This window comes from Pholis gunnellus, assembly GCF_910591455.1.
Source record: "Pholis gunnellus genome assembly, chromosome: 18".
Taxonomy (NCBI): domain Eukaryota; kingdom Metazoa; phylum Chordata; class Actinopteri; order Perciformes; family Pholidae; genus Pholis; species Pholis gunnellus.
The window spans coordinates 11283669-11311475 of record NC_136545.1 but is presented as its reverse complement, the minus strand read 5'-3'; the positions used below and the strand labels follow the sequence as shown (position 1 = coordinate 11311475).

The following is a 27807-nucleotide window of genomic DNA, read 5'->3' as shown; positions in this document are numbered from 1 at the left end:
TAAATACCTCTTTTTACAAATGGTTCCACCTTCAAACACTTACCCGAAGGGAAAGCAGCAGGTTTATTTGAGTTATTGCGTTGCAGTGATCATTACAAACATGTCTTCAGGGTAGGATGTTTGGATTCAAATGTGGGATCAAGCACAAATCGCGTTTGGCACAAATCAGCTCGTGTATTTTGTTCGGACTTTGTCAGACGCTGTGTGCAATGCTGACGTTTAAGAAAAGCTCATGTTCCCGCGTGATGCATTTGTGCCACAAGTTCGCCATGTGTTTTGTGACATGCCTCCCACTCAGGCAGGTATCATCCCTCGCTGTGGATCACAATACCGAAACACCAGTGACAGATCGCATGATTACTGTCAAGGACACCGCTGACAAAAGCAGAAGTGACCTTCACTTCCCTGTGCCGTACACTGTTCTGAGCCTCAAATGGTGTTACTTTTTCCCACAGCAAGTTTAACTCGTGCAGAATAAGTCCATCTGAAAGCAAAGGTGCCATCACAGATAAATGGCGTTCAATCGTGATGTTTGCTAAATTAAAAGAGAGAGAGACTGATGACAGAATCTGTATCTTGCAGTTGAGCCAGGAACTCTGCAGCCTCCCCTTCCTCTCAAACAGAGTCAAGGGGTGAACGCCTGTTTGAAGCTCTCCCCCTGGGCTCCAGGGTTCTGTGGGATCCGGGTGTGCTGACACTGTTATCACGCCTGATATGAGAGCCTGATCAAAGCTGGCTCATTCTGCCTGACCGATTTCCACAGGATTAAGGATTAGGGAGACAGGAAGCTGGGAGAGGCACAGAGACAATCTGGGAGAGACAAAAAGGGATAGTGAGGTTTATGGGCAGTGAAAGGGATGGAAAAAATGTTGAAGGGGTCATTAGGCACGGGCAGAGAACACCTTGAGAAACTAAAGAAAAAGTCAGTGAAGAAATACATCAGTCCACTAATGAGAGGAACAAGAAGTACAGTCGAACAAATACAATACAAGTGTTTTCTGCAAAACACGTCTTTTGAAGTGATTTAAAAGACAACACAGCTTTAGTTTTTCTCACTGGACATTGTGCGAGCTCAGTCACCTTCTGTTACAAACCAAGCTCTCTCCCAGAGGACCGAGCTGTGCTGCAGCTCATGAAGTGTTAAGTCTGACAAAGCCTGCTGTGCTTTAATGGTGAAATGTTGAAATCAATTCTAAAGCTAACAGGCAACCAGTGTAGAACTGCTTAACGGGGGGGGGGGGGGGTGATAAGATCTTTTGTTCTTCGTTTGGCGAACAGCTGCTGCGGTTTTGCAAACAGGAATAAGAATCATATAGTAATCTAAATGTAAAAAACAAAAACAAAGGCATGTGTAATGTTTTAAGGTCTCCAAATATGAACAAAAACAATATGTTATTTTATAAATAGCTTTTAAATGAAGGAAGCAAAGACTGAGCACATTTATCATTACAGCAAATATCAGACCCAATCACATCCAAGGGTATATAGGGTAGCTGTTGCTTGATTGGTTGCCACTCGAGTCTTACTTGAGAGGCTAGTTGTTAAAAATGATGTACTTACATTGAGTGATTCTATAGCAAAAAAGGAGGCCTGTGATTGTTATAAAAGTGTTTTTCAGTGGACAATAGCAGCTTTAAAATGATAGGAGACCAAAATGAGCTGGTGAGCTATAGCTACTAAAAAGCCAAGAAGTGTTAAGAACCTTTTAGGAGGCAAAGTGGTTGTTAAGTGGCAAAATGACAGATTGTCATTGCCTGTGACCATCAGCAACTTGACCGATTCTTGCTTTGTATTTCTATCAGCCTGATAGATCTTCTCATTCAGCACTGATTGACACATTTCGTGTTCAAAAACATCAAAACATACGTAATGTTTCTATCCCACCTCGAGACTTATCTCCTGTGTGATGTGGTCTGGTGGATCGTCACAGGTTTGATATTTCGAAGGTAAAACAACAGCCGCCTGAGCCCAAGTGGAAACAACCTAGTTTAGAATCAAGGCTGTTGAGTACGTGACATCGACTCGGAACAGGCACCTGTCAGATGTGTTTTAATGTGACTGAAATGGACACGTAGGGACATCCCAGTGTGGTTTTGTGGCAGATGGCAGGTTCATGCACCTGACTTACATTATACACTATTGTCTGCAGGTTTCTGTAACTCATTTTTGAGAAGTATAGAGAGTTCACTTCCCAAGCCGAAACCGAGAGCCGATACATTTCTGCAATATTAAATGGACACTAAAGAGGAAGCGACTGTACGCTGAGATCGAGCGTCTGTTTACGGTAATTGATGATTACAGTGAGGGAGAAAGTGACAGGGAGAAAGAATGGGGACAATTACACCACCTGCCTCCCAGAACGGATTAAAAGGGCCAGATGAAAGGTCAGGGAGAAGCAAAGTTTCTCACCCCCCCCCACCAGATGTGCGCTTGCTTTGGCAATTTGCCCATTAATTATCTCACAGTTCATGACACCGGGGTTGATGTCCAGGCAATTTCCTCACACTACACACCCTGAGCAACCCGATCTGGGGATTTCTCCCGCTGTTGTACAGTGTGTTTGTGTGTGTCAGGAGGAAGGGAGGAGTCTTTTTTTACACACTGGTGGCATCCATAATGACAAAGCAATAACTCACATCATGCTCCAGCGCTGCGATCATTATGTTTCCATGTGTTCGTGCGTACATGTGTTCTCTGTGGCTGCAGTCAAGCAAAACCAGAGATGAACAAGAATAAATAATAAATAAAAGAAAAAGAAAAAAAACCCCACCCATTCACACCTCATGGTATGCTGCCTCATTTGCCCGAGCCTCTATCAATTCTTGGTTATAGCCAATAGCAATAAAGGAAGTGGTCCCACTGTCACAGAAACAGTTGGCACGGAAACAGCACATTACACCATCGTCCAATCCCCCTCCCATTCCTTTGTCGTCATTTCTCCCCTCCCCTCTCTTCCTCTCCTCTCCAGTCCCTTCCTCCTCCTCCTCCTCCTCCTCCCTCTCTTCCTATCTTGTATGTTTTTTCAGTCATCAATGAAACACAACCAATCCTGCTGCTGGTCTGTCAGCAAATATAATAGCTCAAGAAACAGATCTACTCACTGTATCATCTCCATTCCAGCCGGAGGGGCTCAGATTTCTTAAAGGCAAATGTATATTTTATCATTATAGCGTGAAATAAAGATACGGTGCTGTAGCAACCCCATCAAAGCCTGTTTTTCTCTCTCTGTCTGTTACTCTCATGATTTAATCCTGACCATTTCCCCCTTCTCTCTCTATCCCTGCTGACTCCTCCCTCCGTTTCTGTCCTGCACTCCCTCTCTCTGCCTCTCTGTCTCTGACACACTCAAACACACGCACACATATATACACGCCCTCCACCCCCATCGCTGCAGTGTCTCAACTGCCTTGGAGCAAACAAGAGAGGATATAGAACGCAGACGTTAATAAGACAGAGAAAGTGGGGTGCTGAAAGAGAGAGAGAGAGAGAGAGAGAGAGAAAGAGAGAGAGATGTACTTGAGTGTGTGTGACCCTGTGAATATGAGGAAGATTTGAAGATGAAGCAGCGGGACTAAAGGTGGATTGCACAGAGCCTTTCTCTCCCTGTAAGGGCTTGTCTGCAGTATCCTTTGTAAATGGATGCTGGCTTGTGAACACGGTAAGCCTGACTACTCTCAAAACAGACGCAAAGCTTCTTTTTTTTTTTTGTGATCACCGCAAGGCTGGTCTGGTTTGGACACAGTGGTGGAGCAAGATGCCATTTCATTGCAGTCATTCTGTCGTAGGGCGAGTATGTTTTCCTGATAAAATGGGGAAGGTGATGTTCAGAGATGGCACCAAGGCAGGCAGGCAGGCAGGCAGCCTGTCCAGTCCCCTCCTCCACCCTGCTAGCTCTGTGCCAACGGACGCTGCTGTATCTTATGCTTGCAATCTGACTCATCATCTCCCCGAAGCATCCTCGATCCGGAGAGAATGTTTTTCTCTGAATGCTTAGTTCATGTAATTACTGTATGTAGGACAAGTCAAGGATCCGTCAAAGATGTGTGTGTGTGTGTGTGTGTGTGTGTGTGTGTGTGTGTGTCTGTCTGTCTGTCTGTCTGTCCAGGCCATAAGCTCAGAAATGGAAAGAGGGTAAATGAGAGAGTAAAAGCACACGATCAGGTGTTCAGTGTACTTACAACTGGCTTCACGAGATATTGATTGTGAATTTGCAGTGGGAAGTGCACAAATCCCACGAAGCTCGCAGACACTGGGATAAGCGGGCAAATTGTGGCTTGACAGCAGCACAGGAACGCTTGTAGGATTGGAGTGGAGCTTTCTGTCTGCTGTTCTTTGGGGGACATTTACCTCACCATTCATTAATAATCTCCAGCTGGGATTTATATGGTCAAGTTGTGTTTGTTTGTGAATGTAAAATCTTAACGGTGAGAGGGGGCAAGTGTGGGGGGGGGGGAGAGCAGAGCATGTTCATTACAATTTGTGACATTTTCTGTTTCAGTAATCTTTCACATCTTTAACAGAGTGTTACTGTATTTTTTTCAATGGGGGGGTTGGGATCGGTTGTGCAGCATCAGGAGAGCATGTGTATTTGTGCGTACTGTATGTGTGTTTGTGTTACATGCGAGAGGGAGAGATAGAGAGAGGGAGAACCAGTGCAGGGAGGGGTCGAGGGGGGGGGGGGGGGGGGTTTAACAGTAGGGAGGCAGATGGGGCAGAGGGGCGGAGGTTGATGCAGCAGAGAGCAAGAGAGAGAATGAAGGAAAGAGAAGATTTGGAACCGATTGGATACACGAGAGGGGGAAAGACCGTGATAATTTCACGTCGGTGTAGAAAGACAGCGCTTTTTCTGAGCATGTGAAGGAAAAAGAAAAAAAAAAACGCTGGATGTGCCTGTGATAGTTCCAGCGGCAGCAGCTCACACCGAGTACCAGAGACATCTGTGAATCAAGGCAAAGATGGTGGATAAATTCCACCATGCCCTTATCTCTTGAGCACTACTGATACCAAAATGGATCAGGAGTAGATTGACACTTTTGCTGAACGTGTGTAATGTTGCCTGATTCAGGTTCGCGATAAAACGCAATTAAACTGGATGGGAATATTGATCGCTGTCATAGTGTAATGCTGACAGATTGGAATAAGCCTTTGTGGGTTGCTTGCAAGTTGAATTTACTGTTTGTCATCAAGAAAATGCTCGACGTTATGGAATTCAGATAAGCAGATATTGAAGCACCATATTTTTTAGGAAGTGTAACTTTACCATTAGCTGAGACATCATGCTCTATTTCTTTCTGACCTCAAATTAACAATGTGGATAAATCAAATGAATTAATTATCCATGTGTTTTTCAAGTGTAGATGACTCGCAGTAAAGTGATGTATTGTTGTCAGTGCAATGTGCAGTATTGGTTTCATTAAAACTTCAAAGGGTCTGAGTTGTGATTTAGGGCGGTGACCAAAATGTGCAGATACTTAATTCTTCATGATGCCATTTCAAGAGAAGACGCACGTCATGTTGCTTCCAATTACTTGGAGAAAAACAGTGGCCGATAATATCACAGCCACGATCAGAACTGCGTGCACAACAATACATGTTTTGCATTGTCGTCAAGACAGTGTGTCGCCGTCTGTGTTTTTCACCCACAATTCAGAGTGACTTTGTTGATTTGGTCCAGTTATGACCGCGTTCTCCTCTACAGTCTCAGCAACTTGTTGACCACTAGAAGACAAACCAAGGTCACATCCACTGGGACAAAAGCTCCAATCAATAAGAATTATTTCTGTTGGATTTTCAGTTTTCTTCTGCAAGCCGTCAAAAAATGTTAGAGATCACTAATGCCCTTGGCTTTAAAATGATGTATGACGAGGTCCAGTGGGGAATATGAAGGTTAATCACATGCTTACATACACACACACACACACACACACACACACACACACACACACACACACACACACACACACACACACACACACACACACACACACACACACGCGCACATACTGAAAAATATCATCATACCCTCATTCAGACAGTTTGAACATAATATTGAACATAATATTGGAAGAAATACAATTCGTCTGATTTTTGATAAATTGTTTTTTTAAGCCAAATACACAAACCTCAACATGAATTCTTAAACCAGTGGAATACATGTCACATACATTAAGCATGGAGCCTCTTGATGTATTTATTCTCCTTTGTTTCAATGGTAATACGCAGTATGCTTCCACTCAAGCTGCCTTTATGCATGTAAAAATGAGAGCAATAGTGTGACAGAACCTATGCTGAGTTGACCTCCTTCCACCTCCTTTGTTACTTGCTACATCCACTCCACTGGGTGACATAATGGCAGGGGACAGCGGGGACAGACTTGGTTTTAAAGTGACAGTGGCTGTTGAGGTGGCAGCTCTAGCACTGAGGAGGCCAATGTCCCCGTCCGGTGCACTTTCAGCCATCTTACACCTTTTAGGTGAGCACACAGTCGACTTGGACGATTAAACTCAGCTCTATTCCACTTAAGTACCAAGGGGGCCAAACATAGCTCCCTCGGCAGCCTACTTAATAAAATGATTAATGTAAGATGTCCCTTTTTTCCTGGAGAGGGAGCACCAGAATTAACCACTTCTTATACATTTGCTTTAGTGGTAGTGGGAATTAACATTGAAAGTGATCTTGCAGAGGCGATGAAATACCCTTTAACACCACGGCGGTCCATAGAGCTCAGAGCTCTCAGTCGCTTTGTCACTCTGTATATTCAGACAGGGCAGTGCTTTGTTTCAGCTGGCTCAGCATTTGTGTTTGTTTTGGGTCTTTAATCCTTGCCAGGTACAGGGACAAAGTGTCATCTCCACACAAACGACTAGGAGACACTGTTGGGCAGACACAGATGTATAGAGGACTAATAAAGGACTTGACAGTAAAGCATCAGTGAGGAAAGCTGAATCAAACAAAATCTCCGGGCGGGGCTCTGTTAATGAGTACGTTTTTTTTTTTTTGGGGGGGGGGGCTCAATTCATCCCTCTCTTTCTCTTTGCGCTCCTTTCTAATCTTTGCTGTTCGTCACATACAGGGGCCTGTGTGTTTTCTTGAGGCCGGCGAGTGAGAGGGCCTTACATACAGCACTCAAATCTGAGAGGGCAGAGCAGAGGGGACTAACAGAGCAACGTTGTGTTCCATTGCACACACATAACAGCGGTCATATGACAACAAGGAGGTGGAAGAGAGGGAGGGAGGGATGGGGGGGGGGATGGGGGTTGATGAGGGAGTGTATGGCCTACTACATACTGGTGAGGGATGTTGGTCTATACCGAAAGAATCGAAAGGAGCGTGTGTGTGTGCGTGCATGGACGCATGTATATGCCTGCATGAATCTGTGAATACTACAGGCTTTCTTAGATACAACGTAACGTTCATAGCACGACAATTAGGTTGTTTTGATTAGGGCGTGCACGTCTGCTTTTCCGAGAAAATACCCGAAAGTGGATTAAAGCTGGTGGTGCGTGTCAGTGACCTCTGCAGTCCACTGCTGTAGATAAATCAATTCTGATTTCCTGTGTTTAACATGCAGTATAATTGCCTTTCCCTGTTTGTACAGGTGCCATTTTGTCATATCTCTCCCCTACCCACACATTCATCCCATAAACATATAACTGTTCAGTTCTGGGCTGGCATCAGTTGGGGGCTTGGCAATAGAGCAAGATTATACATCATTTGATTAAAATATAGGTGTGGCCTTTTCGGATGGTGATTTCATCATTTGGTGTAAGTCTTGCACAGTCTCTGCAGGGGCCCTACTGCAATATGTAAGATATGTTACTCTTATTCCTTTTAGCATACTTCATCATTGTCCCTTACAGCATTTATTTTACAGCGCTGATAATGTGGTTTAATGGCTGTTGCGTGTGCTGTAGTAGTTATTTCTCCTTTTCCTGTTCCAGTTATCAAATCCCCCAACTGCAGATAATGTCTGTGGGTTGTACAAAGCCTGAAAGTGTCCGTTTACCACAATTTCCTTCTGTTGCAGAAAGCATTTATCTTATCTGTCATGACCCAAATGAATATAACGTTGGAGTGTTTGAATGAAGATTAGACTGCTTACTAACCTGAATGGTTTTGATCGAAGTGATATAGTGAGAGAAGTATGAAGGCAGAAAAACATCTGTAAGCACCAGCAGCAAAAGATCTGTTCAGACAGATACCCAAAGACTCACACGTGTACTCACATCTGTGTGTACATCAGTGACAACACAAGACTCTAGTGTCCACCTTGTGCCATCTTATCCCTTCGCATCAGACAGCCTACCCATAGCTCAGCCTGTGCACAAACATGCCATTGTCATCGCCGGCCGGCCTTGTGACTCAGTGTGACCCGCTGGATTGGAGAAGGGGGAACACATCCATTGAGATCAGGAACGTTAAACGGAGCACTATCACGAAAAAGTATCTAGCATACAGAGGCCTGATCCCCACCCCGTCTCCAAACAGCCCACTGTTTCGGCGGAGTAGAGAGGAGAACACAGCCCATCATTGTTTCTCATAATGAATGAGCAGTGTCCTCACATGTGTACAGTATACGGGCAACTTTCTATGAAATTCGCATGCAGGACAGCATGTCAACGACGATAACATGAAGCGATAGCATGAAATGTTGAACAAACAAATGTGAGGCATAAATTAAGGGTTTACAATAACTGGGTTTAATAATTAGATTACCATATAATTCTTTTTCATAAAGCCAATGACAGAGAATTCAATTTACTAGCTTATATTAGATTTAGCTTCAACTCCCAGATGATTTGGTCCATCCATAATGAATAGGTAGATTCACATCGCTGGAAAAAGAACATGTGACACGCTTCCATGCATGTTATAGATGTCCTGAGATAAGAACAGTGTTTCTCTTAAAGCTGCATTATTCCATTTTTTGCCACTAGGGTGCACACAGAAAAAAGTGTCCTTAGCTAGCGACCACCATATCGCTGGCGCACAGTTGTCTACTCACACATCCAGCAGACACGGAGCAACATTAGGATTCATTTGGAGTCATATTTACAGTCCATAAATCCAGTATCCACTGCTCTTTTTACCTCCGTTTTGGTCCACCAACATATTTTCGCAGGCTGTTTGACTCTTTTCACCAGCTAGTTGTTTACATTGTCTGTCTACCATCTTGATGCAAGGCTTTTCCTCTCTTTTATTTGTGCGCAAAAAGCCTGTAGTAACAGTAATATGCAGGACACAGAACCATAACAATTTGCTAAAAGAGGCTATACAGCTATAAAGCCCTGTAGAGCTGCAGAGAAGGGCGATAATTCTCCATGATTTCAACCAATTTGACGTCACATAGTCATTTGATCCACCTTAAAAGTACTGATTAGTACCAGTTAATGTAGTTTTCATTAAGCTACACAAGAACTGATCTCCCGAGATTTTGAGTTTACCTAAAAGCTTTACGACAAGAACAAAGAAAACGTCTGACGGTCCCTTACTATAATGACAACATCAATTTCAAAATCCATTAGATACGATGTCTCCTGACATATGAAGCGAAGGTGCTATACGACATTAGAGGCTTTCAAAATTCCCCCAGGAGTCTTCTGGTAGAGAAATCCTAGACACACTTCTGCTGACAGGCTCATTCTTGAGGCTCTTTGACAGCCAATTTAAATGTGTCTTCACTGTGTAAATGTGGTTAACTAGGTTTTCTTGTTCAGCCTGAATGACATGGTCCCTAGCTTGTTCATTTTTTCACTAGCTATTCTCTAGAACAGATGACATACGAGGAGAGACCGAATTTAGTGTTGGAAAATGGACCGGATTATTGTAGGGAAAGTAGGCCAGTCCGGACGCAGTCCTTTCAGGCTCAAAGGCTAAATCTTGCATAAAATGGTGCAAACTGTTGAATGGTGCTGAGGATCACTCTGCCTGCGACCTATATCTCATAGGATTCTGATGTAGGATGTAGAGACCACAAAGCTCTGACTCACCACACAGACACAGGCCTTCTTGGTTGGAAGACTTCATTTATTTCATTCCACTGAGAGATGCACAAAAAAAAAACATGTATTTCAGTTATTAGGCTACGAGGCACACACAGTACATTTTTCAGGAGCATCACATGATATAATGTTATCAACGGGATCTGTGTTAGCAACTGGCATTGGGCTGATATTGATCTATCATTCTGCTGTTAGAAGCATGACATTGACTCTCTGACTTTTATCCCAGATTCCACATCGTTGTAGTTTCAGTATATCCAGTTTAGGGAAACAAAAACCCTGGAGTTCCCTGCAGATCACCCACCTATGACTTACTGTGCATCTTATTTCTGTCCCTTGGAAAGTTACCTACTTGCACTTAGTTAGCATCGATTCATACAGTAAATACAGTGTGGTAAAAAGATGATCAGGCGTATTGGAAGGAATTAAAGGACAACTGCCCTTTTTTAACCATTCATGGTTCCCACGTTTATTGTGGCAAAAGGATTTTGACAGATTAAGATTATAATCGCCAAAGTAGCCAGCTCCATCTTATCAAAAGCTGCCATGGTGTACAGTATAAGCTGCTAGATGTAGGAATTCCTGGAACCCTTGCCAGACTGCTCACATCACTCGTACTCTTTCCAGTAGCTCTAGCACGACTGATTTAAGACTCCTCGTGGCTCTACTCTGAGGCAGTCGGCCTAAATAGATTAAAGTCATGATAAGACAAGAGAGTGGGATTCAAAAGGATACTCGTGCAAAAAAAAAAGAAGAAGATTGGGTAATATAACTGATGAATTGGGTCTAGGTAATTGGTCAATGTTGCTTTGTACGAGGTATATTTCAATATCTCTTTTGCTATTTCAGATTCAAAGATTCCACCTTCAGTTTTGAGTTAAATGAAGTAAATGTACTTAACATATCAGTTATGGCATCATTGTTTGGATGAGAAATGTTCTTGTCATTCTGGATCATAGCTGCAGCCCTTTAAAATGCTGTTACATGTACTGTGCATGCTACATGAAACATCTGTGTCTTAAAATGCATACGAATCACATATTGAATATGTTTACATGGTAAAACCTTCCACTCCCTTCCTTCCTACTTCCCCATCGTTCATCATTTAGACTACACTTTATCAAACTGGTCATTAATGACACTGACAACCAACCAAAATATATCAAGTCATCAGTTTACCAAGTATACTTAATGTGGTCCATTACAATAACCCTGCGATACATCCTTCCTTTGTCCTTTGTTTAGTAGTGTTGACAATTAAATGCAATGAGTGGTTGTGACGCTCTCACATTAGACCATGTGAGCAGACTAGCAAGCGCACACCAGATTTGACAATGACCTCAGGAAATAGCCAAACCAATAAAAGCCCAAAATGAACTATTTTAACGAGGAATAACAAAGGTGTGAGTGTCTCATTTGCGATGCGAGCGTATCAGTCGTTAAAAGATGAAATATAGACCACCGCTTCATCAAAGTGCACAGCAACTGTTGAGCTATTTCATGGGACTTTATAGCTGGTAGCAGTCTACGAAGGTGCCAAAAACAACGCGTATACAAAGACAACAGTATCCAAACACAAAAAGCCCTCCGTCTATGGCGTCATTGTAATAGAGGCGATGACGTTATTGAAGGACCATAAATGTAGAACATAAATGATATCTCTTCTTGGTGATGTACAATAGGTGCTACATGCAGCCTTTAAGGTAACATCAATGCATATCTTGTCAGGAAAATGTGAAATCTGTAAGTGGCCATAATCATTATGTCCACACAATGTTCACATGCAAACCATAAACCTGGATCGAATTACAACACACTATGATTCCAACAGGTTTCTTTCCTCTGGGTGTATCTACCTCGCTTAAAGTGAAGCTTTAAAAGACTTGATTTGAGTCATGTGCAGCCCATCAGCCACAAACATGTTGTGATCCAGTATTTAGCTCAGCAATGCAAAGATTGAAACCTCATGTCTTGATTAAAATCCAACATTTCTTTCTAATGAAAGGCTTGTACTTTTAGATTAATTCATGTAATGTTGCAATCGCTTGCTTTTGGTCGACGTTACTGACCCCACCCGTGTCCTTTTTTTTATGAAAGGCTTATTGTTCTCTTTGATTACTCTGCTTTTATTTATTTAGTTTATTGGGTTCAAGCAAGCTGTAAAATGTATTGTTTCGAGGTGGATGTAATTTTGGTTCCATTTATTATTTCAATAATCAGTCACGATCACAATAACAAATACTTTGGCGTGTTATCTCTTTCACAATATGCAAATTGGAATATTTACAGCTACAGTGCTTTATTAAAAAGGCAAGAGCTAAGAGAACATGTCTGCCCCTGTGTACATACTGAAAAACCTCCAATGATTACAGCCTCAAGAGTATCGCTTTGTCAATGACCAACCAAGCAGTGTTTATATATATATATATATATATATATATATCAATATTCAATACCTTTCTTTTGTAGCCATGACACTAAAATGAAACTTAAGGCTGCTCCTAAAGGAGTGCTGCTCTTCTGTTTACTGTTTCAGATGATATTTTGAAAGTTTGTTTCATCTGTCAACAGCGTCACTACCAGTGTTTAAATTTCTCAGCTCTTGTAAAGAAATGCTAATGCCCATGGAAATTTCAGTTCAGCGGGTGTGCAGTGCTGGTGCGCTGCCGTAGCTCAATAACAACAGCACAGCTCCAACGATCTACCCAAACCTATGAATGTCGCCCTGACCTCCACCTACAGGGTCGGCAGTCTCTTCCCTGGTGAAACAGAACTGAAAGATCGCAGACAGAGTTGGTCTTGACAGTTGCCACTGAGCTCATAAATATCCGACACGGCCAAAAGGTTTGATTGCCGTTTTACTCTAACTGCCTAATCTTGACACAATAGCAGGATTTATAGCAGATCTGGGGATTAGCTACTTTTTCACTCCTGGGGTTTCGGATATTATTGTAAGAATCACTCTCTTATATCCCAGTAAAACTCTAACACTGTATATGGACACCGACCAGACAGCCTTAAGTCCTGCAGGTTGTCAGGATGAAGCTAGTCAGAAGCAGGAAGCGACCACCCAGTCACTAAAACAGTTGCCTTTGGTTGAGACAGCATGAGCGCTGTGCAGCTGATTGTAAAGCATGTGAGCTGTTTTGTTTTCTGTGCATGTACTGTATGTTAGTTTGCCAGAGGGAGTCTAACTGCTGGAATGTTCCTTTATGAGAACATGTTTACAACACAATGTGTGGCCTGTTGGGGAAAATGCGATGAATGATGGCAACACATAATGTTCAGTAGGTCTGCTAACCCATGGGGCATATGGATATGAATTACCGTTCAGTCATCAAAGAGTCACGTTTCCAGAGCACCATACTCTTCTGAATGGTCGAGGTTAAATTGTCCATGCGTATGCCTTTCTGTATCATCCTAATGACAATGCTGAATGAGCGCCAGCATTATTTCTGGCTGGACCACAGCAAAGCGGGGCCAGGACTGTGAATGTGAAAGTCTGCCCCTGACTTACCAGGTGAGTGAGTGATGGAGTTACACCATTGGCTGTAGCTCTTTCAAAACAAAAGCACAGAAAGAATTGCCAGTAGACGCCAAGAAACGTTATGAGGAGAAAGGCGCTCAAGGTATTGCGCAATGCGAATTGTCCCTTCGCTTTTATGAACCATGTGGCCGCATTTTGCTCCCAAAAATGTTGAAGAAGAGAGGATTGTTGGTCACTGATAAAGCGTTTGTAAAAACAGATGCAAAGTTAACTTGCGTCATAGAGAGAAAAAAACCCATCTGCTTTTAAATTCTCTGTAGAACAAGGAGTTAACGGGAGTCGCAGCTCCCAATACATAAGTTGCAGCCTTTAAAGGTGCACCATGTAATGCCTAACATTTCACCTCCACTGCTGGGTCCATACAATCTAAATTTAGTGATCAGTTATAAAAACAACTACTAACAGCAAGGCAAGAACATGCAAAATTCGACCGAAACACTGAGAGCTCTTCGATATAACACGGCTATCTTATCATTTTCACATTTGGCATCGGCCTCTAGTTTACGTGAGCCATCAGCGAGCTTATTGTGGCACTAACCGGGGGCTGTACTGTACGCTTTTGGGAGTTTATTTTTTCCCTTCAGTCCGGGGTGGCAGAGACGAGGGAGTGTTTTTGTACTGTTTTTCAATAAAAAACTCCGGTCATATCTTACACTTTGCACCTTTAAAGTGAACATAGACTGCAGTCAGAGCAGACGATAACGGCGGCGGGAATTATGGTCTAATAACAATTTTAGTTTATTTGTTTCGGAGTTTGTAAGTCAGTAGCATGACTTGTGATAGCTCAGTATTACTCACCTATTACGATCTCGTCTAAAAAAAACAGGGCTTGCAGTGTGAGCATCCAATTCACCAGAAGCCTTATACAAATTGAAAGAATATGCTGCCATGTGTACTATCTTCAAAGCATTTTTTTCCTGATGTGCAATGTCCCTTTTGTTTTTACATCCATGGCAGTGTATGAGTTGAGTCATAAGGCCTTGCAGTGGCCTTCGTCTGCGATCAGTTATGTGCTCGTGTAAACACATATTACTGGGACCACTACAGATGAACATTAAAGATTCAGGAATTCACACTATAGACACTACCACTAACTCTAACCACTAATCGCCATAACAATTTGCCCAACATTTAACACATTCACGGCCATATAGGTTTCAACCGAGTTTATGTTCAGTCACTTTCCCAACACACGTGCCAAGCCCTTGGCCTGCTTAGCTGTGATAAATCGACAATTTTCTTGCTCAAGTTGGTCTTGATGTAAATGGATAATTGGTTAATAAATGAGAAACACGATTGCTTGCTGGTCCCCCGCTGAAGACAACAGTTATTTATGACGGCAGATGTTTTTGAAGTGCAGTATTCTTCCCACTGCCTGCCGACTGCAGGGTTATTCCCACTGGAACACCTCATCCGATCCCTCTCGAAATGCAAGACTGCTGACCACACACCTGCCCGCCTCATTCATAAAGCATTACAAGATGACTAAAAGAGACACGTGCCTTTCCCCCTTTCTTTTCTCCGAATTTTTTGCTTTTCATTCATTGAAATAAATACATTTGCTGCATTTGCTCTTCCTCATCTTTGACACACCTGAGCACAAGTGGGACTCGTAGCGCATAATACCGCTGCACCACAGCATCACTTTTCATTCCTCCTCTGAAATGATATGTGGTTTGATTTTAATTATGTGTCTTCAGCGGCTCACACGGTGAGATTGATTTCACAGCAACACATAATGGATTTAGCACGCTTGTGTAGCTCTTTAAAATAGCATCTATGAGATACAATTAAATGCTCTACATATGTTTAACAATGTCTACTGACCTGGAACACCGAGTTTATTGTCACCTTTTTCATGGCGATGTGCTCGCTGAGCCTGCAAACAGATGAGGGTGTACCCGCCGACTTTCTCTTTCATTTCCTCTTTTTGAAAGTTGTGCTTTCGGTGGTTGTTTGAATCTAATCGACCACCTGGTTTTCTCATCCTCTCAGGTGTGTGTTTGATCATCAATGTGGGATTTATATCTTTGAGAGTGTATTCAGACTGTCCATTTTTCTTGCAACAAATTTTTTTGTGAGCAATTACAATTAAGCCCCTGATGGATTAAAATCACCACTCAACCTAATGTGATTGACCCTTAATTTGAATAGCATTTTTGTGGACTCAACAACTGCAGCAGGTAGGAAGAGGCTGTTGTGCAACAGAAACACACCGTGACTACGTGTGCTCATCTCTGATAAAGAGCGGGATTGTAATTATTTGCAGCGTGGTAAATTAATAATAGGAGCTGATGGGCCGTGTGCAGCAGGAGCTGTGAAGGAGAGTGACCAAGCTCGGTCTAATCTCGGCTATCACATTACCTCAGCCCTCATGACACATTGAGATGCTGGCCTCACTCTGCGGCCCCCATGGCTCTACCTCCACTCACTTACTCTTAAAGTGACACGCCTGTTCTTCGTACCGGAGCCAAGGTAGCACAGGTGTCCTCGTAACACCTTTTTCTCTGGAGGACGGTTTGACATATATGAGGATAGATAGGACTTGCCAGAGGAGGTAAGCCTGGAAATGTATCCTTAATGAGTAAAGATGATGACACTGTAGGCGTGATGTGGAATAGAGATGATATATTATTTGTTGTTGCTGTCATTCAGAGCTATTTCAATAAAGAGTAAGCATGTTTTTATCCTGTAGGCACTTTCTTAATTCATTTTTACTGTTTTTTATGATTATTACAAATTTAAGTTTCAGGCTTTTTTTTGTTTTGTCCTTCTGCATTACGCTCCAGTTATTAGTGTGTCAGCATGGGGAATATTAATAATACAAATTAAATTTGATATTAATATACACTGATTTTTGCACTGCCGGTACATTACTTCCTTAGCAATTATTTAAAGTGGTGAGACTTCAAAAAGTGCGGAAATGCAAGTGTTGCATATTTCTGAAGCTTTAATGTGTTTCGTAGGCTCTCAAAATCAGTGATGTGCATTAACCGGTTTGGCTGGCTATGCCATTTTGAGAGGGAAGTCAGGTGCCTGGAGCCAGGAAACAATGCTCTGCACTCCGTTTGTGTTGTGATGCTTTGTTATGGCTTTGTTCTGCTCTGTTTGTCCGTCATTTGAAGAGTGGACCTCACTCACTGAGCTCTGAGAAATGCTTTCTCTCTCTCTCGCTCCCTCTCCCTCCTTCTCTCTCCCCCTCTATGTGATAGGTCTGCAGAATATAGTTCCGCCAACCAAACTAGGCCACAGTATGATTTCACATTCGTTACTCAGCCAATAGCATACAGCTCGTTTCAATGTGCATCTATTTATCACCAATTCCCACAGGCATTCACTACTCCAAATTTGTTTTTGCTTTACATTCATCATATCCTATAAGACAGTATTTTATTTGAATTCATGTCCCCAAACTTTTTTTTATTTTTCTGATCACCGCATACAATCGTAAGGATACAATACAGATATCTGGGCAAGGAAAGGGGGCTTCACGGGGAATGAAAGCACGAGAGGCACCTTCTGAATCAAGCCTGTTATTTTCCACTGCGATAGTAAATGAGCATTTCACCTGATGCATTAAGCTGAGCATCTCTGAGAGCACGACAGTCAGAGGTGTTGCGGTGTAGTGTGAATGGCGGAAGATGCCATTGGATACAAGGAAACACGTGTGTCATGTTAATCCTGCACCCGTTCCTTTTCAAAGAGTACAGTTTGTTTTTCTCGGTCTGTTGCTATGCGTTTGTTTGACCTTGATTGTGTATATAATGAGTGTCCGTGTGTGCGGCGGTGCTAAACGTCTGGGCGTGGTGAGCTGAGATCTACATTGGTTCAGGGTCTATGGTAACACAGGACTGCTGAGGGAGAGAGTTGGGGTGTGTAACTATTAGGAGCAGAAATCTCAAGAGGCAGCGTACACAGAACAAGGGTAGCATGGCAATGGTTGAATGGGAAGTGTGCAGGTCAGTATGTATGTGACTGTATAGGCTTTCATTGCTAATCAGTCGATTTTACATTTTGTGGATAAAGAATTACATGTCATTACATTGAAATAAGCAGATCGGTGTTACTGCCATGTGTGATAATGCAGAGCTAGAGCCAGGAGGCAATTAGCATAAAGACTGGAAGTGGGCACACAGCAAGTCCAAAGTTGGAAAATATGATTCCCGGTTCCGCCAAAGCTCACTTGTTTATTTGAATGGCACAATTGCAAAAACAATAATTTGTGTTTTATCCATCCAGCAAGCACTTCTATGCAGAGTGCTGGTTGCTGGACTCAGTCAGTGAGCACAGATTTTGGTACAAAGATATTTGTAAATCTATTTCCCCCCTGCTTCGATGCTAAGCTAGGCTAACTACCTCCTGGCTCCAGCTATTAATCAAACGCAAAGACTTAAGAGTTATCTCCAAGAGAAGAAGCATATTTTACAAAATGTTGAACTATTCTTTTAATATGTTATTGATGTAATGGAGAGAGATGAAACTGCTCTTACTTGTCTTGAACGTGGTATTCATTTCTCTTCTCTTTCCGTCTTATGTGTTGGCAGACTCGCAGCCCTTCAGTTGCTGGGGAGATATCACACCACAGAAGAAGCGGAAACGATTTTATCAGGAACATCAAACAAAACAGGCCAATATCGAACTGAGGTGGACGGTTGCAGACGCCAAACGAGTGAAACGTACCACAAGAGCCATGTGGGAGGAGAGTGAGGGGGCTTTGCTATTGTCACGCATCAAGCCCAAACAAGTTGTCTACTGATATACGTAACGTTCCCCAGCTATTGTCCAGAGCTTTTCGTCAGCGGGAGCCCCTGCTATGCACCCCGGCTCCATTGGCTTCAGCAGGCAGTCCAACCCTCAGTGCCAGGCACTGTGTGGGCATCCCACAAGTCTGGGTTCTGCCCACACAGGACTCACCGACTGCCCCTGAACAAAAATAATGAAATACTCCTGAGCCACTCCTCAGTGTGGTGGCTCTCCTGTCTAGTGTTAAATTGGTCTGTTGTGAAGTTCTGTCTGCCTCTTCACCGGCACGTTCCTACCTTTAGTGAAAACCCTCTCCAACTCTTCCACCGGCTCCTTTTAGGTCACCACTTCGTTGTAATTTGCTTTCCCATCAAGCAGCAGCACGAGTTCCTTTGCGCTCACCACGTGGTGGAGGACCATGGGATGCCGTCAGAGCTCGGAGGAGAAGGAAGCGGCGCGGCGCTCGCGGCGAATCGACCGCCACTTGCGCTCAGAGAGTCAGCGGCAGCGGCGTGAGATCAAGCTACTGTTGCTGGGCACCAGCAACTCGGGCAAGAGCACCATCGTCAAGCAGATGAAGATCATCCACAGCGGTGGCTTCAACCTGGAGGCCTGCAAGGAGTACAAGCCCCTCATCCTGTACAATGCCATCGACTCGCTCACCCGCATCATCCGCGCTCTTACCACCCTCAAGATCGACTTTCACAATGCCGATCGCGCCTACGATGCTGTGCAGCTCTTTGCCCTCACAGGGCCAGCGGAGAGCAAAGGGGAGATCACTCTAGAGTTGCAGGGGGTCATGAAGCGCCTGTGGGCTGACTCAGGGGTCCAGGAGTGCTTTCAACGATCCAATGAGTACCACTTAGAGGACAACACTGCCTACTACTTGAATGACCTGGACCGCATCTCTGCGCTTGAGTTCATCCCAACTGTAGAGGACATCCTGCGGTCCCGCGACATGACCACCGGCATTGTGGAGAACAAGTTCACCTTCAAGGAGCTCACCTTCAAGATGGTGGATGTGGGCGGACAGCGTTCGGAGAGAAAGAAGTGGATCCACTGCTTTGAGGGCGTGACTGCAATCATTTTCTGTGTCGAGCTAAGTGGCTATGACCTCAAGCTCTACGAGGACAACCAGACGGTAAGAAAGATCTCTTTTTAAAGGGCCCACATTTTCACAGTAAATGTATGCACATGCACACGTGTATGCACTAACACATGCTCGCACACGGCAGCCAGATATCAACCCAATCAGCACATATTCTACAAATACTTAAGTTTTTACACCATTCGTGAGTAGAAGTGTGACCATTATTTCTCACAATGTGTTGAGATAATTCAAGTGGATAATTCTCTTATGTGAGACAGATAACATTTGTTTGGCTCATGATCTTAGCTACCAATAATCTTGGTATCTAGATTTCAGTCAAAGCAATTAAGATAATGATTGCGTCATTCGCATTTTAATTTTGAATTTAATTAGAATTGAATAATGGCTACATGCAAAATCATTTTTGGAAACTGGGTTGATTACTTCAAATTCAAATAATAATATTTTAATAAAGGAAAGAGCTTTAACAATTTTAGATGCAGCAATTAGGAATTAAAAATATGATTGTTTCCCAGCATTTCATTAAGTAGATCAAGTACATTGCATTTCCACTGTATGGGAACAAATGCACGATTAGCCGACTGAAAGATTCCTAAAGCAGCTTATCATTCAAAGAAGGATAACAGACCTAAACAAACAGAGTATTAAAAGGCATTCTACTAAGTTTAGGTCTACAGCTACAGAAAGCAACTGTAAAACGTTCAATCTATGTACAAAAATGAAATATATACCCAAAGTTGCGGATCAAAAGGTATCCAGTACCACTTTATGCACCGTTGTCGTCACGTTATTCTCATCCTAAAAAGCATTCCCACCTAATGTTATCCCTCTACAGTTCATGTAGTTTGGTTTAATAAACAATTGGGTGAGTCTTATACAAATGTAATGTTCCTAATCCAAAGTTCTTTGGCTGGGGGCATGAATGGATTGATTTTGTCAAAATAGGTGAAACACATTAACACTGCCTTAATGTGGTGGTGAAACTATTTCAAATCTGTCTGAATGACAGTGGCCGGCGGTTCTTATCTCCCCTTCATGGTTGTGGAATTCCAACGATTAGCATATCTGTTTTGTTATCTGAGTGTTTTGGAATAGCTGGGTCGTTATTGCTTGTTTATCTGCCTTTTTGACAATGGAAGGTCAACAATAGATTCTGTTTGACTTTTTTAGGCTAGACCAGCTATGAGGGGTCAGCTATTTTCTATTTCTTCACAGGCATGATCACATTTCTTTCCTAAAGAGATTCCAGTATCTATTTACACCTCTTTATACACAAGAAATAACTTGAGAACAGAACTTTGTCATTCCTGCAACTGAACTGGCCTGATAATTCCTTGGTTCCCCGGATAAAACAGGGAGTACACCGTGCTGGGTTATAGCACGAAATCAATTAGTTTGACAGGTTAAAAATAAAGTGTGAGAAGAAAAATGCACTATGGTGTTAATTGAGTTCACAGAATAAAGTGTGAGGCTGTACCTGTGAGAATTAGCAGATTCTGAAAGGCACTGTGTAGCAATGGGAGTTCACAGGTGCTAGAAAAAAAACAACCTTTATTATTCTAAGACAGGAGAGGAAGAAAATTCAGCGATGGATCAAAAGTACCAGAAAGAAAGACGAACCACCCTGCTGCAGAACACTATGAATACAATTTCTGCTAAAACTGACATTTTCATGGTTGGTTTGTGGTTGAATGAATGACTGCCTTTAGTTGATGTGTTTGAACACGTGAAGCAGAAGTTCTCTTTGATCAGTTGGACAATGGCAAAACTTGTGACAAAGTAACATTATTACTGGCTGTGGTTTCCTGAGGCCAGACTGTAACATGTTGCCTTATCTGTTTCAAGTGAAACCCGTTCACAAAAAAGCCCTTTGTGTTCCCATTAACTGCATTTGCACAAAGAGACGCCAGACATTGGCTGAACGAGTCCCAATAAGTCTTGCACATTTCAGATTTAGATGTGTTTTAAAGTGTTATGAGTGATGAGCACACAAAGTGCTATTCTTCATTACGAGATCGATGCTATTTGCATGTCGTCATCAGTGCAATCAGCTAATCCTGCGCCACATCGAACTGTTGTACTTTTTTTGCAAAATGGTTTTCTTGCATGGGCACTGGGGAAGGCTAGCTTGTTTGGCTATTCAGTGCAAGCCATTCTACAGTGACTTTACTGTGAGACCAAAAACAAAGCAAAAAGCGTACCATTGCTGAGCAACCATTTGAGGGACAGCAAGCGTATAGCAGCATACAGCCAAGTTTATGGCCATGTGCACGCAAAGTGCATTGCTTGAAGACAGCCACTCAGTTGCCAAAACTGTGCACCAACAATGTTCTTCGTTCTTTTCAATGTTCAGCTATACCTGTCTATCTCAGCTACACAAGGATAGAAATGTGGAGGCTATTGTTATTAGCTATTGTATTTTTGTTTATGTGTGAAATATGTTAAATCAATAAGTGCAGCTTCAACACCATGGCAATAGCACAATATAGGCAATCTTCATGACATTCAAGACTTAAAGAAACACATGTGTTGTAATAATCAAGTCGAGAATGAATGAAAAATCTTGACGGGCACAGAATTAGAAATAGAAGGCTTTATCTTATATAACTTAACAGATGTAACAGTGTCTTAATGATTAAAATAATATACTTAATATACAATGGATAGATAGAACGTGCAAATGGCAGAAATGCGCAGAAGTGTATCAGGACGCACAGCGTATTAAAGTATGACCTGGAGAGATGATCTACTCACATTTCAAATTGAACATCACACTGTGCACGAGGCGTGTATTTAGTGTCGTGCAGCCACACCACGGTAATGCTGAATAAATATGTACATTTGAACACGGCATTGACAAAGCACTCATACAGTAACATAGAAACACATTAATGTCGTGGCTAAGATGGTCCAGTCGTTTGAACATTTATACTGTGCCCGCAGATTTGTGAAAGAGAGGCTGTACCAGCACCACATGACGGTGGCCATACTGGACATCAGGCCACGCCTTCATAAATCAACAGGACCATCAGGCAGACGGCATAATGCAGCAGCAATTCTAAATTTAAGTGTAGTCCCAATCTTAATGTTCCTGTGGTTCCTTCATCACCTACAGAAGGCTCCTTAGTGAATTCCTGCACATTGTAGCCGTCCGCTTCTATAACCACAGTCAGCTGACGCCACGCGGCCGAACAGCTGTTACCTAACACATCGTCGAGCCTCTAAATGCTAAATAAATCTGCAACACGACGAAAAGAAGAGTGTTTGTATCTGTGTACGGTACGTGTGTCTGGTTACAAGGTTTACATGATACAACATGAGAAAATAACAGCAGTGAAACCCGATTTGGTTTCTATTAAATTAGGTTAAGCATCAGTTAATATTAAAAGAATGAAGGTCAGGACAGTGTGAGGGCAAAAGGACTGACCCTGATTCTGGTGCAGAGAGAGAGAAGAATACTAACAAGCTACAGCGGTATAGAAAATGGCAAATGGTAAATATAAGGACAAAATATTATTCTTTTGAAATAAATAAACTAATATGCAATACCTACAAAATACATTTAAATATATCCAGAAGCCCACAGTATGTTAGGCAGAAAACAGGTCAGCCTCAATGCTCCAAACACAGACAAGGCAACGTATCTCAATGTACCAGAAAACAGATACTGACAATTAAGTAGAGCACGAATGATAATGAATAGCTGGATAGTAGGCAGGCGGATCTCAGGGGAAATGTGTACATATTTCTAAGAAAATGTTTCCCTTCTGTTTGGTCGGATCGTACGAAAAGGAGATAACTGTGCAGGCTCAACAGATGTTTCAAAAAAGAACAAAAACATAACCATATCCTTGCCTTATCCTTTTGCAAGATAGCTAACCTTTTAGAAAATAACCTAAAGTGCAACTCGTATTTATTAGGTTGAACAATAAATAAAATAGATTTCACAACCGAGACCATATCAGAAAGTGCTGTCTGTCGCGGTATGACCTTGACACATTTATGGGTTAAACCTTCCATGAAGAAACATCTCAGAAATGTTGAATACATTAGCAGTAAAGCTGTTGTACAGCATATACATTGATTGCTAATTAATGGCTCCTGTACTAACCTTTCCTTTACCTCTCCTCACACAACTGAGTCAATAATGTCCAATGGCATAAACCTGTGTGAGATTAGAAAAGAAGTCACTGATTCAACGTTCTGGACCAAAGGTGACTCATCAATTTTAGATCAAGTGCGAGTCTGGCTCTTCCGTGTCTTAGTGAAGAACCGCAGTATCAGAATGCTTGGTTAACAAGCGTGTTAGAATGAAGCACAACAGGGATTATAGGAGTTGAACGGCACGCCTAGAGGAGGCAAAGCACAGTGTTTGTTGCGAAATTCATTCGAAGTTTTGAGGGTTCATCAGTTTATTTTGTGCGTGCATATGTGCGGCGATCACTAATTAACCGTCACACTTATAGAAAACCGTAGCTTTGAAGGAAAAGGTGTCGTTTTTATGAGAACGGCTTGTGGTGTCCAACAATTAGCTTCGTGGTCTAAATCTTCAAAGTTTTTGAAAATGTCACACGAGCAGAAAAACAAACTTCGTCTGACGAGATCGACGCCGGTTCAGTTTCAATGCACCGGCTCACACAAGAGAGAAAATACACCATAATAATTACAGTATAACATTTACCCATCAACCCATCCCCTGGTGCATTTTCCCTGTCCCATCCCTGTCTTCATAATGAATCGGTTGCCTTGGCTACAGTTGCTTAGCAACAGGCCAGTCAAATGCTCCTAATCCTGCGCTGTTGACAGTGAGCTGTGACTAGGGAAGGGAGGATGAGAAGGAGAGAGCAGGGAAGAAGAGAGGGGTGGGGGTGGGGGGGGGGGGGGGGGGGGGGGGGTTGTGCAACAAACAGCGGCGCTGGAGAGAATAGATATGAGGTGTATATGTGCGTCCTTGTATTGTGTGCCTGCGTGACTGTTTGTGGGTGCAACATCTGTGTAGTGCAGGTTTATATGCAATGGCTGAGGCTGAGCAACTGCAGCGGATCCTGTGTATGTGAGGTGAAAACGAAATGATGTTAGGTTACAGCGCCTGTTTAAGCTTGTGTTAGCCAAACATCAAGGCAGACACTGACTGCAGTGTCAGCTCTGTTTCTATTGTCTCAATTCTTTTCGTATTAATCTCTGAAAAAAACAGGAATTAATTACCCGTCGCATGACAGACGGGTGGAAAGGAATCGCGGGTGTCTCATGATTTTATGTCAAAGTTTGTCATGTGCGCTTTAAAGCCTCAGCAGAGACACCTAATGAACTGATGTGAACGTGAAATGACAGTTTCCTTGATCGCGGACTTTAAACCACATCAGGTCCCTTCACCAAAAGTGGAAGGTGAAATCTAAACCCAGCGGTGTTGCTGCCACATAGACATTAGTAATCAAACAGAAAGGGAGAACATTTTAATTTTCAGGTACAGCAAGAAAATCATCTCGGTAGATAAGAGCAAAGCACTCCTACTTGTAAGACTGTGGCATTGAAAATGAACCGTAATGAATTATGAAGGGGTGGCTATACACTTAAGTGATTTGTATTTATGGTAAACAAAGCAATGACTTCTTCATTAATACTTAAGCTTAATTAAAGCCTGCGCCTCTGGTCTACTCTGACAGGAAGAGGAGAGGGGGAGAGAAGTGTGTGTTTGTGTATCAGTGGGCGTTTGAAGCGAAGGAAGGTAGTGTGCATGCTTTAGTGCTCCCCCTCCTCCCCCTCCTTCCCCTTCTCCCCCTCGCCATTAAGAAAGTCTGAGTGTAGGAGCGCCGTAGTGGCCAGGTGAGGCTAGCGACTCCCGGGCTCAGCTCGCTGTCTCCTGCCATACCCTCTTTGCAGCTGAGCTCTTGTTTTCACACCGTACGAGGAGGAGTGAGGTCAAACTGCCAGACATGACTGTATGTATAGTGTGCATTGTTTAGGGGCCAGTCTTAGTCCCCGGGAGAAACATACTTATACAGAAAGGAGAGCTTATGTTTCATTGTGAGGGTAACAACATGTGAGAGAACGGGAGCGGAAAGGAAGACACATGAATGAATGAACGAAGATCAGGGCAACGGGGATCTGCAGACATATTCTTATCCAATTTGTAGTGAACAAAGCCTTAGTTTGTTCCTCATGTGTTATGTCATTTCATTTGTTTAATAGGGCAAAAGGTGTTTTTGGAGAAAAGGTTTACAGTATCTTAGTTTGAACTTGTGATTCAATATTTTCAGTGTGTTCTTGGAAATCTTTGTCCCTTCAGGGACGTAGTTATTATTAGGGGCTACTTTGTCAAATTTGAACAAACACACTGTTTTTCTATATAATCTATTATAACAAGGATGTTTTAATGGACATAAATAATCCAATAATGGAGAGTTTTCAACTTAAATGAGCTGATGTAAAAACACGGACTGCATATAAGGGTTACATGCAACTTTAGGCTTTTCATCATTTTCCCAAAATAGTGCACTTACAACACTGAATAATTTTAAGGCTAACTTTGAATCCACACTATGATTGTCTAATCCGTCGCTACTCCCCTCAGTATCTGTTTTCATGCTGTGCAGATCTTGTGATTTGCTCAGAGCACCATGTTGTATCTGTAACCTTTTAAACAGCAGTCTTCCATCTGACAACCTCCCAGTCACAAGCTGCTGGCCAGTCGCCACATGCCAGCAGCTGCCACGAACAAATCAACTTTCTTTTCTCTTATACATTCACCGTCACATGAGCGCAAACTGTACTGAAGCACATGGATATATACATGCAAATCAACACATACGCACACACATTTTTTCTTTTTCTTCTGTACCAAAACCAACAGATTGCCCCCAACACAAAAACAATACTTTCTTTTATGTCCTGTCCTGCATGCAGTAGAATCAAATGAAAACAATTTAGGATTTAATGCTAATGCCAGTCACATGGTTCATATTTTAGTTTTGCATCAAATTCTTGCTGTTGTACTCTTCCTCGCTTTATCTTTTGTGTAGCTCATTTATCTGCAAGACATGGCAGACAGCAGCGATTTCCATTATTGTGAAACAAAAATGTGGTCCTGCGGGCTATAAATGATAATCCATCAACATTTGGGGGACCTTTGTTAAGATTAATTTATGTTGAGGCTGAAGAATAAAACACTATCATAGAGCCAGAGCAGTTACGGTGCACTGGAAGAGAACGTGATAGCAGCCTGTCCTCAGTGTAAACACACAGAAGTCTCCGCCTCCGTGTGATCCATTCGGATGTTTACATATGACAGTTATTGTCCCATTTTCAAATTATTCACAATAGCGAGATGTATCTGTAATGAGTAAAGTCACCTTCTGTCACTAATCATTTTACGGTATGGTGGTAAAAAGAAGTAATCAGCAGTTTCGGAGGAGAATGTGCAGAGAGTTCAAACGCAGGACTGTCTGCGTCTCAAGTCTCTGTTGACATAACAGGGAAGCCGTACCATTGGCTCGCCAGTCAGTCCGTTTTCCTGTCTTCATGTTCCCCCTCAACTCACACCGTACATGGTCTAATTTCCTCTCTTGGGTTACATGACCCTTCTTGTGGTCTGATTGTGTGATGGATCGGGCTGGTTTGGGTTGTTGCTTCAAAGTAAATATTACATTTTTCTGACATAATGTCTTCACGGTGTGATCTTCTTCATGTTTCCTTTCTCTCTCTCCACATCCACACAGAGCCGCATGGCCGAGAGCTTGCGCCTGTTCGACTCCATTTGCAACAACAACTGGTTCACCAACACGTCGCTCATCCTCTTCCTCAACAAGAAGGACCTGTTGGCTGAGAAGATCAAACGCATTCCTCTGACAGTGTGCTTCCCTGACTACAAGGGTCAGAACACCTACGAGGAGGCAGCTGTATACGTGCAGCGGCAGTTTGAGGACCTCAACCGCAACAAGGAGACCAAGGAGATCTATTCGCACTTCACCTGTGCCACTGACACCAGCAACATCCAGTTTGTGTTCGACGCTGTCACGGACGTGATCATCCAGAACAATCTCAAGTACATTGGGCTGTGCTAGGACCTGATTCTGGCAGGGGGGGGGGGGGTGGGGGCCCGCTCGGCAGCAGTCGGCCCGCCACCAGGCTGGATAAACAAAAAGGCACGTCCGTCTGCCTGACAGTTTATCTCTCTGAAGAGGTGCAACAGAGACCTGCAAAAGAAATGAGGTAGTATGATGGTCAGGGATGGACGATACTGTAGATTTATGTGTTTCAGTTGAAACAAAAGAGCTGATGGGCCATGGTCAAGATGGGATTTTTACCCAATGTGTTTGCACTGAATATGAGTATGCAGAGACACCCAAACACGCATACACACACACACACACACACAGACACACACACGCACCAACACATATCCTTAG

The 27807-nt window shown here is 42.8% G+C and overlaps 1 protein-coding gene across 1 annotated transcript; it reads left to right on the top strand.

Annotated features, from left to right (window-relative positions):
- Positions 1 to 18709: 18709 nt before the first annotated feature.
- Positions 18710 to 27462, top strand: gnaz (guanine nucleotide binding protein (G protein), alpha z polypeptide; the record flags this gene model as incomplete). The annotated part of the gene is made up of 2 exons (XM_079179740.1): positions 18710 to 19432; positions 27118 to 27462. 2 exons carry the CDS (start codon positions 18710 to 18712, stop codon positions 27460 to 27462), a joined length of 1068 nt encoding a protein of 355 aa, XP_079035866.1.
- Between the last annotated feature and the right edge of the window lie 345 nt (positions 27463 to 27807).